Source organism: Amphibalanus amphitrite, unplaced genomic scaffold, assembly GCF_019059575.1.
Source record: "Amphibalanus amphitrite isolate SeventyFive unplaced genomic scaffold, NRLGWU_Aamphi_draft 000074F_arrow, whole genome shotgun sequence".
NCBI classification, from domain to species: Eukaryota; Metazoa; Arthropoda; class Thecostraca; order Balanomorpha; family Balanidae; genus Amphibalanus; species Amphibalanus amphitrite.
The window spans coordinates 577,249-589,868 of NW_024881570.1; the positions used below are offsets into that span (position 1 = coordinate 577,249).

At 43.1% G+C, this 12,620-nt stretch overlaps 1 protein-coding gene across 1 annotated transcript; it reads right to left on the reverse strand.

The window, feature by feature from the left end:
* Positions 1–6,460: 6,460 nt before the first annotated feature.
* Positions 6,461–12,470, reverse strand: LOC122379275 (40S ribosomal protein S11-like). The gene is made up of 4 exons (XM_043361314.1): positions 12,381–12,470; positions 10,367–10,483; positions 9,938–10,143; positions 6,461–6,625 (listed from the first exon to the last, which is right to left on the reverse strand). The coding sequence occupies exons 1-4, from the start codon at positions 12,441–12,443 to the stop codon at positions 6,502–6,504; spliced, it is 510 nt and encodes a 169-aa protein (XP_043217249.1). The 5' UTR covers positions 12,444–12,470; the 3' UTR covers positions 6,461–6,501.
* Positions 12,471–12,620: the final 150 nt, after the last annotated feature.

The following is a 12,620-nucleotide window of genomic DNA, read 5'->3' on the forward strand; positions in this document are numbered from 1 at the left end:
TCAGGGACAGGTGAAACATTGATTAATGCGAGGGTACTGTAGTTTTGTCGCGATCGGCCGCTTTTTACTTGAATTATTTGCAAAAAACCTTAGGGGACTGCATCAGCCCCTCCCCATGTCCTCGCCCCGTTGGGGGGGGGGGGGGCGGGGGGTTATTTGCCCCCCCACACTCCGCGTTAAAGGTAGTGTGCCAGCTTTCTTGGACCATATGGAGTTAATGACCCGGATAAGGAGAACCGGATTTTTAGAACTTATCCGTACCTTCAAAACTCATGGAAACGTTTTAAATTCTTCAAATTTTGAGTACCCCAGTGCGAAATTCGCCCCGACGGGTTGTCGGTCGTACCCCAACCACATTTCACACCACTATGAACAATAAATGCACACACTAAAATCGCTATTACCGATAGGCTCATCCAATCAAGTTTCGATAAACCCGTTCATCATCATCTCCTGCGGTTTCGAACAAACCTGTTAGGTGGCTTCTGATGCTCGTCGAGGTCCGAATTTCAAAATACGCGTGGTGCGTCGGGCCGCGCGCTCTGACTTCGGCCAAGAAAAATGCGTCAGCTGATCTTTGTCATTCATGCCACTTGCGTGTGGTGAAATGGGGTCATAACTTAACCCTCGCATGTGTAGGGGGGGGGGGGTCGGATGGACCCCCCCCCCCATGGTTTTTCGCGAATAACTCGCGTAAAAAGCAGCCGATCGCAACGAAACTTTCAGTACCCTCGCATTGATCAATTTTACACCTACCCTGAAAATTTCATGACCCTGACCCAAATGACCTTTGACCTGTGACCTCTTTTCCGAGACCATGTTTCGCCGGAATCGCGATTCCGCGTATGTCGGCTCGCATTAGCCGCGCGTTTGCAAGCTTTTCGTGGTTTCAAACGTTCAAACATGTGATTTGATGTTGCTCCCATGCATTAGAGTGGGTGTCAAGGTCACCTGAAGGTCAGGTCAGGTCATTGACCTTTGGTGACCTCGGGTGACCTCGGTTCACTTTTTCGAGTTTTACATGTTTCTAGGCTAGTTTTTTGGAGCTGAATTCGAATTTAGCAACCATTTGAACATTTACGAAGTAGTTTTTGTGCCTTCGTAACATGTTAGAAGCTGTCAGAGGCGGTTGACACGTACTACGAATACCCGTCACGACGCCTACTGGTTGACCTGACCTGACCTGACCCGACCTGGTCTAAATGCTTGAAGACATCATCTCTGATCAAAACTAACACGATATTCGTGATCAGCACCCCGAAAAACCCCTTAGCAGCCACGAATTACGACTTTCTAATAGGTCCCGATTTTCCCGACTTTGGGTCATTGACCTGACCTGGAAGGTCAACCAATGACCTAGGACCTTAAAATTGGGTATCATCGGCTTCCTCTCGTCACGGGCAACACGCCCGTTTTTTCCGCGAAGCTCTAGCTCGATCAGGAGCCAAACGGCAAGCGGGGGTCCAACCGACCCCCCCCCCCCCCCTACACATTAGAAGCTGGCAAACGCCGCACACATGCGAGGGTTAAGAGACGGCTGTTTCATATCAATCATTTTACATAAAATCATATTTCAAACCACAAATTAATGTTCGACAGCCAAATTAAAGAAACAATACCAATACAGGCTTACAGTTTAAGTTCGACATTGCGTTGTCTACGATTAGACAGCTGATAACTTATTCCCGTACGTCGTAACTCTATGTCAGCCCACTACAGTTGTTATACAATTATACATATCCAAAAACCGATAAACTTTTAGGCAAAAAAAAGCACTATTTCAGGCCCATTTTTTTTATTTTTTTGCGATATTAGGTAAAAATAGAAGCTTCTTATCCTAGGAAAAATAAAATGGGAAATCATTGGAAGGTGGCACACTACCTTTAAACGTCCCCAGCCGATAACTCGAGAACCAATAGGCGCAGCGAAACGCACGAGGCGGCAAACGAAAGAACGCGACGAGACGCTTCAGATGATTACTTAAAGTTAAATTTTGAGGTCACAGGTCGGGTCAAGGTCAGGTCAAACACCTGAAATCGGGCTTTCAGTAGCATGGACTTCAGGACTTCGCAATGGGCGCCTCTCGTCATAAACTTTGTCAAAACGGTGCACAATCCTTTACATAAGGCCTACAAGAGTGTCAAATCCATGTAGGGGTCAGTCAAGCATAGGTCAGGGTCAAGGTCAGGTCAACCGGGTAGGCACATATCCCCGAAAATCAAAACTGATGTTCGCAGCCTGTGACACTTGTTTTATGGGTAACTTGGGGCGTAGAACACGATGGTGACATTCATTTTATCATATGTGTACGTGTTTGGCTCAAAAAGTCCAATTTAAGAAGTGCATGTGTCATGGTCGTAAAGTAGTCACGCGAAATTGCCAAGATTCAGTTTAAGATTTTGGAAAATGAGGAACGATAATCAAAAATCGAAGATCGCCATTTGATTGTTCATGGTATTGGCAGTCTAATAGCGTTTACGGCATGTCTGTATGTCTATTCTGTGATTTTATATGATTTTTTGAACATATACCGTTTTTGGTCGAAACTCAGAAATTATGACGTCACTAAAACCTCGATATCTCAAAAAATTTCAGACCGATTTTTTAAAGCTTTGTCACAATAAACTTCAATCAATTCCCTACAGGTATCCAAAATTTGGCGCGCCTGCGGCGCGCCGTTTTTATGCTATGGCGCGGCGAAAAGAGTGGGGGCGTTTAACGCCCCCCCCCCCAGCAACTCGCGGGCCATTTTGGCCCCCCTGTGGTTTTTCTTAAATAGCGAGAAAACGGCGGCGCGCAGCGCCACCAAATTTTGGGTACCTTACCGGGCATCGATTTGACACCTTCACACAAAATTTCAAGTCACAGGTCACCTCAGGTCAGGAGTTATTGAGGTCAAACTGAGGTCATGTTCGAGTAAAAATGAGCAAAAAACATGACATCTTGAAACGCTCACCAATTCTACAGTTACCAAGCAATTTTAAAGTTCTTTATGTGGTTGTGTAGAGAAAAGACGGTGCTACAAAACTGCTATCTCAGATTTTCGAAATTTTGAGATTTTGACCCCCGAAAATCCAAAAAAAATGTTTTTTTTTTAGAAAAACTCAAAAAATTTCCCAGAAAAATTTCAAATTTCGAAAAACGGAATATATGTGATAGTCCCTGCGCTCTTCGATATACATACCAAATTTCAGATCGATAACTCTTTTATTGGCCAAGTTAGAGCGAAAAAAACTGTTAAAAATTGATGACGTCAAATTTTTGAACTCAATTTTTAGCAATTATAGACCTCGTAGCGCAAAACGAAGACCACCATTGAACTCCCCGTGACGAGCTGCATCGAATCGATACCGATTTTATGCAAAAATATCAACTTTGAAATATGACCTAATTTGACCTGACCTTGACCTGACCTTGACCAAAACGTGACCTAAGCTGGCCCAAAAGTCTGTCTGACCCACATAATCGCATTTGTCATGTAAAATGGACCATAAAACATGTATCACACGACACTTTCATATTGTGACCCCCCAGTGACCTGATCTCTGTGACCTGACCTGGTATCAGTGACCTAAAATAGCAAAATATGTGTTTGAAGAACATTTTCCCATCGATGATTTTCAATGAAATGCATTTTACTCGATTTTACAACGCATTTCTTGAAATGCCTGTTAACGGTGAAAATTCGACCTTTGACCTGACCTGTGACGTCATTGGTTTGACCGAGGTCAATAAAATTGGGTAACAAGGTAGTTCCCTGTTGGGGCTATCCAGCACCGTTTGCCGCTTGTCGCTATGTTGCGTGGTTCTCGAGATCTTAGGGGGGGGGCCAAAATGCCCCCCCCCCATCAGACCGCGTTGCTCGGCAGACCCATCAGGGCGCGGGTTAAAAAGCCCCCCCCCCCCCCCAGCAACTCGCGGGTTAACTTTCTTAATATGGTCATGTAGAGAAAAGACGGCGCTACAAAACTATTATCTCGGATTTTCAAAATTTTGGGATCTTGACCCCCAAAAATTAACAGTTGATCTTTTTTAGAAAAACTAAAAAAAATCTTAAAAGTTTTTAGAATTTCGAATAAACGAAATATATGTGGTAGACCCTGATCTCTTCTATCTACATGCCAAATTGTAAATCAATACCTCCTTTTTTGGCCAAGCTAGGTATAGCGTAGAAACTGTTCAAAATTGATGACGTTTAATTTTTGAACTCAATTTTTAGCAATTATAGAACACCTAGCGCAAAACAATGACCACCAGGCACCATTGAATTTCCCGTGACGAGCTGCATCGAATCGATACTCATTTTATGCGAAAATATCAACTTTGAAATCTGACCTAATTTGACCTGTCACCTGACATTGATCTGACCTTCACCAGAACATAATCTCAAATGACGCCAAAGGCTGCCTGACCCACATAATCGCATTTGGCATGTAAAATGGACCATGAAACATGCATCACATGATATTTTCATATTGTGACCCTCGGTGACCTGACCTGGTATCAGTGACCTCAAATAGCAAAATATGTGTTTGACGAATGACCCCATCGATGTTTTTCAATGAAATGCATTTTACTCGATTGTACAACACATTTCTTGAAATGCCTGTAAACTGTGAAAATTCGTCATTTGACATAACCTGTGCAACGTCATCGGTCTGACCGAGGTCAATGAAATTGATAGGGTCACAAGGTAGTTTCCCGTTGGGGCTATCCAACACCGTTTGCTGCTTGTCGCTATGTTGCGTGGTTCTCGAGATCTTAGGGGGAGGGGGGCAAAATGTCCCCCCCCCCCAACAGGGCGCGTTGCTCGGAAGACCCCAACGGGGCGCGGGTTACCGTTAATGCCGACAAAGCCCGTAGGTAAATGAGTTATAGCTAAGAATCGGATGGGATTTGCTGTATGCTTTGCGGCACAGCATACTATCAGGCGCTCGCTGCTGCCACCTAGTGACAAGAGTCGCAACTTACAGTCGACCGTCCTAGAACGACCGTCCGACCGTCTGTTGCATAATTTCTTTTATGGTTATCTTGGTTGCATTGCATTGGGCTTTATTGTTCACTTCATGCGTTGCACGAGATATCGATGTAACGCAATTAGTGGGTCCTGATAAGCGCGAAGGAAATGATCTACGTGAGGCCGCGCATGTGACTATCAAATAAGTGGTAACTCTATACGCACTTTTGACGATGTCATGACGTCACACAATGGAAAAGTTTGATGCAATACCAGCTTGGTGCTAGATTTCTGTTAGGCGGACGGGCCACCGTTACCAGTGATCATTAGGTGCGCGGGCGGTGCCTTCCATCAGAGTACAGCATCGCTCACAGCGCACTAGGATATCCAGAGGTATGCAATGCATTAATCAATAGTCCTACGGTTCTGCGCTCAGAAGCCGAACCACAGTTCCCACATCTACGAAGAGTGCGGTCGGTCACAGATCTTTGATTTGCGTTCATGCCCCACACCGACGGCTGAATTCTCGAATAGAAAGGCGCAAGTGGCTTTAGAGCACCATGGGAAAGAATTACGAACCATGATCCGTACAGCCCAATGCCAGATACAAAAGCACATTGAAACTTTTCATCGTAGAAGTTGATTACATGCATGGATCACTTCGAAGCCGTGCTGGGTAGCCACAGAGGGAAAAGTTATGAACCAGGGCGACCCATCTACCGGCATATGTGAGCCGCGTTTGTTTGTTTGTTTTGTTGGGTTAGGCCCTTTCGGTCGACAAGACCATTGCAGAGCCGGAAGGATGATAGGAATTAGGGGGAGACATTGGTCTGGGCAGGCACCCTAGAGAGTCGCCGGGGCTGAGCCCGTCCATAGGACAGGCCGACCAGCCCCCCAAGCACTCTCTGCACCCGGCTACGGGGTGCAGCTCCCTCAGAAGCAGCGGTGCCGCTCCAAGGGAGCAGCCCGCATGAGATAAAGTTGCCTGTCCAGCCCGGAAGGGGGTTGTGGCGTGGAGGAGAAGGATTTCAGTATCCTGAGGATAGAAGCACGGATAGGTGTGTGAGCCGCGCAGCACCACAGATGTATGTACGATACGAGTGCCGATTGTATCCCGAGTAATACACGAAGAACACGCCGACAGATGTCGCTTGCGCTCAGGACAGCACCCCGACCTGACTGGCGAGCCTCAGGCACATGACACTAGCAAGCGCGAGTAAAAGGAGCTCACAGGAGGGTAATCATCGGCGAGAGGTCGCCGAGCAGCATGACCGTAATTGTTTCGCTTGTAGCTCAATTCAGCCATCCAACTACACCGGAGTCTGGTGCACATTTACGATAGTGTGTGAAAATAGGCCCGAATGAAAGTATAAATAGGAGCCCTATCGTCGGTGGTGTCGGCACAGCAATGAGGTTTAATCAACATGAAGCCTAATCCTCGTCATTTGATCCGTTTCATCCATTTGGTCTCATGACTGAATCCCCGCCATCCAAAAAAAGAACGAAGTGGCATTTCTTATTTATTTTCATCGGCGTTGCATGATTCAGAACTTGGCGAATGACTTTTTCGAGCCGGAGCTCTTGACGACCTTGAGCACGTTGAAGCGAACGGTCTTGCTCAGAGGCCGGCACTCGCCCACGGTCACCGTGTCGCCGATCTTCACGTCCCTGAGAACAGAGAACGGGATGTGTCATCGGGGCAAATGGTACAGACGGAGATTCGAAACAGCACCCATACAATGCAGTGATGCGGAAATGTTACGCACAAATATGGTCCTTTTCAATTTTTTGACGAGCCTTTTCACGAAAGTAGCAAAAAAAAAAAAAGATTTTCAGGACACTTGGTTTAGATACAAGGTCACACGTTTTCTATAACCTTAGCACATATCCCTGGAGTACATTACTGTTTGGGGAGCCATTTCGACAATCAGCATTGAACACAACTATTCCGGCGTGGTGTGTTTCATTCGAGTCATTCAGGAAAACGGATTGAACACTGAAATTAGCGTTCTGCAAAACAGTTAGTCACTTCGCCAAACTTCGGCAGTGAGCGAGCCAGCTCGGCACATGACGAATAGTTTCGACCATTGACGATTTGTTTTGCACAATGTTGAGCCAATCGTTCAATGTCGAGTTACAGAGGAAGATCGCCGAATAGTTTTGCACAATGGTGATTCTTTGTGACCAACCGACCATTTGTAGCACCACCTATATGGCGAGTGTGTACAAATGTTTTGCTCAATGGTCAAAAGCTAGCGCAAAAAGGTGTATTAGGACGATGACAGTTGCTTTATTATGAACGGTCTCAAGCGACCTGGACTGATGCACCCGACTACAAAGGATTGTCACCTGTAAAAGCCTGGCTACACTATGCGTTTTCTGCTTGCGTTTTTGCGGGTTTGCGTTTATTGCGTAATACCGTTCTAGAAAAGTTATAAATATAGTTTTCACATTAGTTATATACAAAACTTCATTTAACTCTTAAACGATGACGGCAAAACATTTCTCAATAGCTATTACTATACGGCCATTAATTACAGAAAAATTTCGCGAAGGGCAGTTTGGCATTGCAGCACTAAAAATGAGGGATTATTTTCACACACAAAAAAAAAATATCAGCTTCGGTGACCTCCAATGAACAAATTATCTATCTGAGTTACTTCAAGTTAAAGTAAATGTATTTTGAATAATTCCATTGCATGATTTAGTATTTGATGATGAGCAAAACTCATTAATGACTGTCTCACATTTTCCAACCGCTATGAACCTCCCATTTTGAATTGGCGTTAAATAGGCTAATGGGGAATTATGTGTTCAAACAAACTCCAGCACAGAGAAGAACATTAGGAGTCTCGACAGGTTAACGCAATGCAGATGACGATTTATCTGCACTGGCGAGTCTCGTCAGACAGCATGCACATATATAGCTTAACTTTATCTAATGAAGAAAACCTAGCCTCTTGCAACCGCCTCTTGCGACACGCGGTTGCCACCGATCGATAGAGGAGAGATAAAGTTAACGTACTGATATGGTTTTTAACGCTGGGCGCGTCACGTGCACATCAGGACCAATTGTTGTGAAAAAATGACCGATTTCGTGCCTCGTGGAGAAAAAATCGTTGTCGCTAGAGAACGGTTTGACCGAATGAAATCGGTGTGGTACCATTTTTTAGATAATTGCACGTGTGAGGCAATGAATGAAAAGAAAATGTGATTGTTACTATCACTTCCTTAAAAATGAAAAATTTATTTGAAAATTTGATGCTCGCCGAGTGCGCTGTCCTTTACAACACGATTACGTATTGAAAACGTTGAAAATTGGCCATGAAACGCACATTTTCGGATAGCGCATACTTTTCTCATCAAAATCCACCCAAAATATTATCAAAATGTCAATAAACTTCCGTAACCATGACTCAGGCATCCCACCGTGTTTTCCTAACGTTAGACATATTTTCCGATGAAATCCGATCGATGGCTTATAGCCGGCAGGGTATATTGAATTAGGGGGTAGGACCAAGTTTAGTAGGCATGATCTCAGCAATTATCTTGTTTTATATGGCGGTTTTCATTATCACAATATTATTTTTGATATCATGAAGTTTGTATATCTCGGTTTTACGAAAAATAGTAATGCACCAAATATAAATTTCGCGAAAAAATAATTTTAGTTGGAAACATCCATTCTGGTATGCAAAATTCAGTATGAAGCCCAGTATATTGACCGTCTAGTGTGCTTCCAAGGCTGAGTACCTGATATCAACAGGAGTTGTTTACTATTTTGCCTTACGTTGCTAGGTGGTTGCTAGGGAGCTAAGGATACTCTCTTGCGCGATCATTTGCACTTATTTTTCCGCATTATATTGACATATTGCTGTTTCTGAGACCTAACTCATGCTAAAAAAGCAGTTTTCTTAAAATGTGTATTTAAGTGCCGTAGTATTAACACAGCTCTGCAATTCGGCTTAAATATCTGCAAAATCCTGACTTCCCGGAAAATTGTTGGTGGTGATGGGGATCGAGCCCGTCGATGAAAAGTAAGTCAATATTCAAAGGCTTCAAAACGTTATTTCTCGTTGTTCTGTGAAATAGCAATGCAAAGACCGATGACAGTGCCAGTGTTGAGCTTTCCAATGAAGCATTGCAATTAGTAGTAAGGTTTTTATCACCTAAGATATCTTCCATGAAATATTAAAATTCTGCCATTGTCTTGCTGTAGAACAGGGTTACTTTCAGTCTCATGGGAACACGATTTGCCGGTCTCAGATCGAAAAACACTTCAAAAAGCGGTAATAGACAATGAAATTTCCCACCTGATAGCATCTCGGGTTTTTATATATCCTGTCTAGAATTTTCATAAATCAAACGTAAAAATGGCCAATTTCGTCATATTCCGAATTTTTGCCATTGGGTCTAATGTAAAGCATGGCTACTTTCAGTCTCTTGGGAACACGATTTCCGTACCTCAGATTGAAAAACACTTCAAAAGTCGCAGATAGTAGACGATTTATTCTACAAGATAGCATCTCGCTTTTTTCTGTATATGGTCATGTATCTTCATAAAACCCTCTCAAATATAGTCAATTTAGCATTAAAGTCTATGGATTTAGAAGAATTTTCATATCCGACTAGATTTGGGCTACCATGTCTGTTGACCGGGGGCCGTATAGCCGGCATGTCATTAAACATTTAACTATCATTCAGCATGGCGAGCATGACATAGGCTGCAAGGAACCGCCCGCTTAGGGATATCACCAAACCCTTGAAAATGGTACTTGCATATAACTCAGCCGTTTCTGGGCCGATTGCGCTGAAACTTGGACAGTCGGCAGGCAGGGCACTCACCAAGCGATGTAGGGTCATGAACGATGTAAGAACATGAATGGTTTGAAAAGCAATCAAAGTAGTATTTGTCGTGATAGGCAAATACGGCGAGGACCACTCCACGCGGACCCGTAAAATACTAATCCTGTCACTCACCGGAAGCAGGGAGACATGTGGACGCTCATGTTCTTGTGGCGCTTCTCGAAGCGGTTGTACTTGCGGATGTAGTGCAGGTACTCGCGGCGGATGACGATGGTGCGCTGCATTTTCATCTTCTGCACGACGCCAGTCAGGATTCGGCCGCGGATCGACACGTTACCCGTGAACGGGCACTTCTTGTCAATGTACATGCCAGAGATGGCCTGTACAGCACAAAAACGACCAATGTTAGTGTCTTGGAGGCTGGAGCAGATGTAAGCCACAAATCAGCACAAAACAATGTTACAAAGGAAAGTGTCTGTAAAAAGCTCAAACATCATAACAAAATGTGGATATAATACAACCAGCAAAATACTTCTGGTTCTCATATCATATTCACGTAAGCAGCTCGCTAAATTCATTTAAACAACACTAAATGAATCTTACCTCACGAGGAGTCTTGAAACCAAGACCAACATTTCTGTGGTATCTGAGGGCTTTTCCACCCTTCTGTCCCTTCTTGTTCAGGTTAATAGTGGGCTGGTGCTGGAAAGCCCTCTCAGTCTGTAGGAAGAAAACAGGCAAGTAAACTTTTGCTATGGCAATCATGAGTCACTACATAAACTTATTTCTACTCATTATGAAACAGCCTATTCTTGAATGAGATGTTCAAAATAAAAACTCCAATTATCAAAGGGGACTGGTTCAGAGTCTAGCAACTGGTGGTAAGGCCTTGCTACCTACTAATTTATTAGGCAGTGAATTTTATTGCATTGTATGCTAGACTGCAAAGCATAGTACCTGCAAGCCAGATGTACACCCAGTTTGATGTGAGTGCATGCCTAGCTAGTAGGGATGCACACCTCCATTAGACTGCCAATATTATGCATAATTAATTGGCTATCTTTTATGTTTTATCATCCTACCTTTTCCAAAATCAAAATCAACTGAACTCAACTTATGCAATTTCTTGTGGCTACTGTCTTCATGACACAATGATGAATTAATTTCTTTAAAGGGACCCTCCCACCTTCAAAAAAGGTTATGAATTGGCATGAAAGTGATGTCGCTCGGTTCAGAAAGAGCGAAAATGAATATCTACCAAATTTCACCGAAAAATATTCACCGGTTTTCAAGATATTATACTTTTACTTTTGTTTACTTTTTTGGGATCTCCGCTGTTTCTAGCGACTTTATTTTAGAAGTGCGGCGTTTGCGGCAGATGTTGCGCGCAAATTGCATATACCACCGCATGCTACAAAACGTTTGTCAAACATTTAAAAATCGTTAGATATCTGCGCTGACGTCACACATTCAGAGGGGTATTCCTAAGCATTAGCCCCTCTGAATCAAAATGCTGCAATTTTGAAATTCAATATTTCCGATTTAAGGCATTTATTGATGTTGAGTGCCGAAACCGGTAATTGTGAGCCAGGGACCCCATTTTGGCTATCTCAACTCAAATCTAATGTTAAGGTGGGAGGGTCCCTTTAATCAATCTTTTTTTTACCAAACAAGTACCATTATGCTAAATCATTCTCACCATTTAGTCATATGCCTTAAAGTATCTAGTGCCTACCCATGAAATAGGTATGTCATATGCTGTGAATACCAGCAGCTTTGATTTTCATGGATAGTTATGTTTTTACCTGATTAATCTGACCTATCCTCAACTGACCCCTACATGGATCCACTCCTTTAGCACCTCTATGGAAGAAAGTACAGCCTCTAAAAGATTTATGATAAGATGCCCAGTAGAGTTCTTAAGTCCATGTTGCTAAAAGTAATGGACCATTTCAGATGTTTCATAATTCGTATAACCTTGAACCAGCCTGTGACTTCAGAATTCAGCTTTCAAGCGCTCATTTGAAGTGTCTCTTCCAGTTCTTTCACTTGCCGCCTTGTGCATTTTGATGTGCCTATTGGCTCTCGAGCTATTGGCTAGAAGTGTATAACACCCTCACACAGCTAATGGTAGGTGGCAATGTACCCCAGTGACTGCCGAATTAAAAGTTAAAGACATTAACATTAGCTCTCATCATACACAACATAAGTTATAAATTCATGCTTAAGCACCTAGGCCAGGCCCTGCACCCGATATTCGCAAATGTATGCCTTTGTGTGGCGACCAAGGAGGCCCAGTGCCAGTGCATGCCAGAAATTTCAAAAACTACCATACTTTGCAGCCTACTAGGGACTTAAAAACTATTCAAATGAAATTAGGCGCAATCCAGGATATAAGTAACATCAATTGCATTCTAAAATATAGGTACTCCACATAAAATACGAAAATGTAGGCAGAGTTCAACCGATAACGCTGAAAACGGATTATAGCATCATCTGAATTGGGCCGAACAGCTAAGATTCAGCGACCCATAATTTGCGAATTCCGAGAAAAATATCATTTACGGTTGTAATGGATAACTTAACCAAAACATTAGTTTAAATGAAGATCGTTTACCTGATGGTCGAGAGTCGCCATGATTGCAACCAAAAGGACGTTTACAGCGTTGGGAAAGAACATCAGAAAAATATATTTTTCGAGGTATTTTTACCTTTATGTGCAATAATACAGGGCACTTTTAACAAAATCCTTCAAATTACATAGTTTAAATGATAGAATGATTAATAGCTAACTGGCTAAATAAAAAAACAATATATAAAACATCAAATCTAGAAACACTTTGCAAAAAAAAAACTA

What these genes read in the sequence shown, in the direction of transcription:
- LOC122379275 (XM_043361314.1), bottom strand. Translation starts at nt 12,443, where the DNA reads ATGTTCTTTCCCAACGCTGTAAACGTCCTTTTGGTTGCAATCATGGCG. An exon ending in TGGCGACTCTCGACCATCAG is followed by an intron (nt 10,484 to 12,380) that starts GTAAACGATCTT and finishes TTCTTCCTACAG; the next exon opens with ACTGAGAGGGCTTTCCAGCA. An exon ending in CACATGTCTCCCTGCTTCCG is followed by an intron (nt 6,626 to 9,937) that starts GTGAGTGACAGG and finishes CTCTGTTCTCAG; the next exon opens with GGACGTGAAGATCGGCGACA.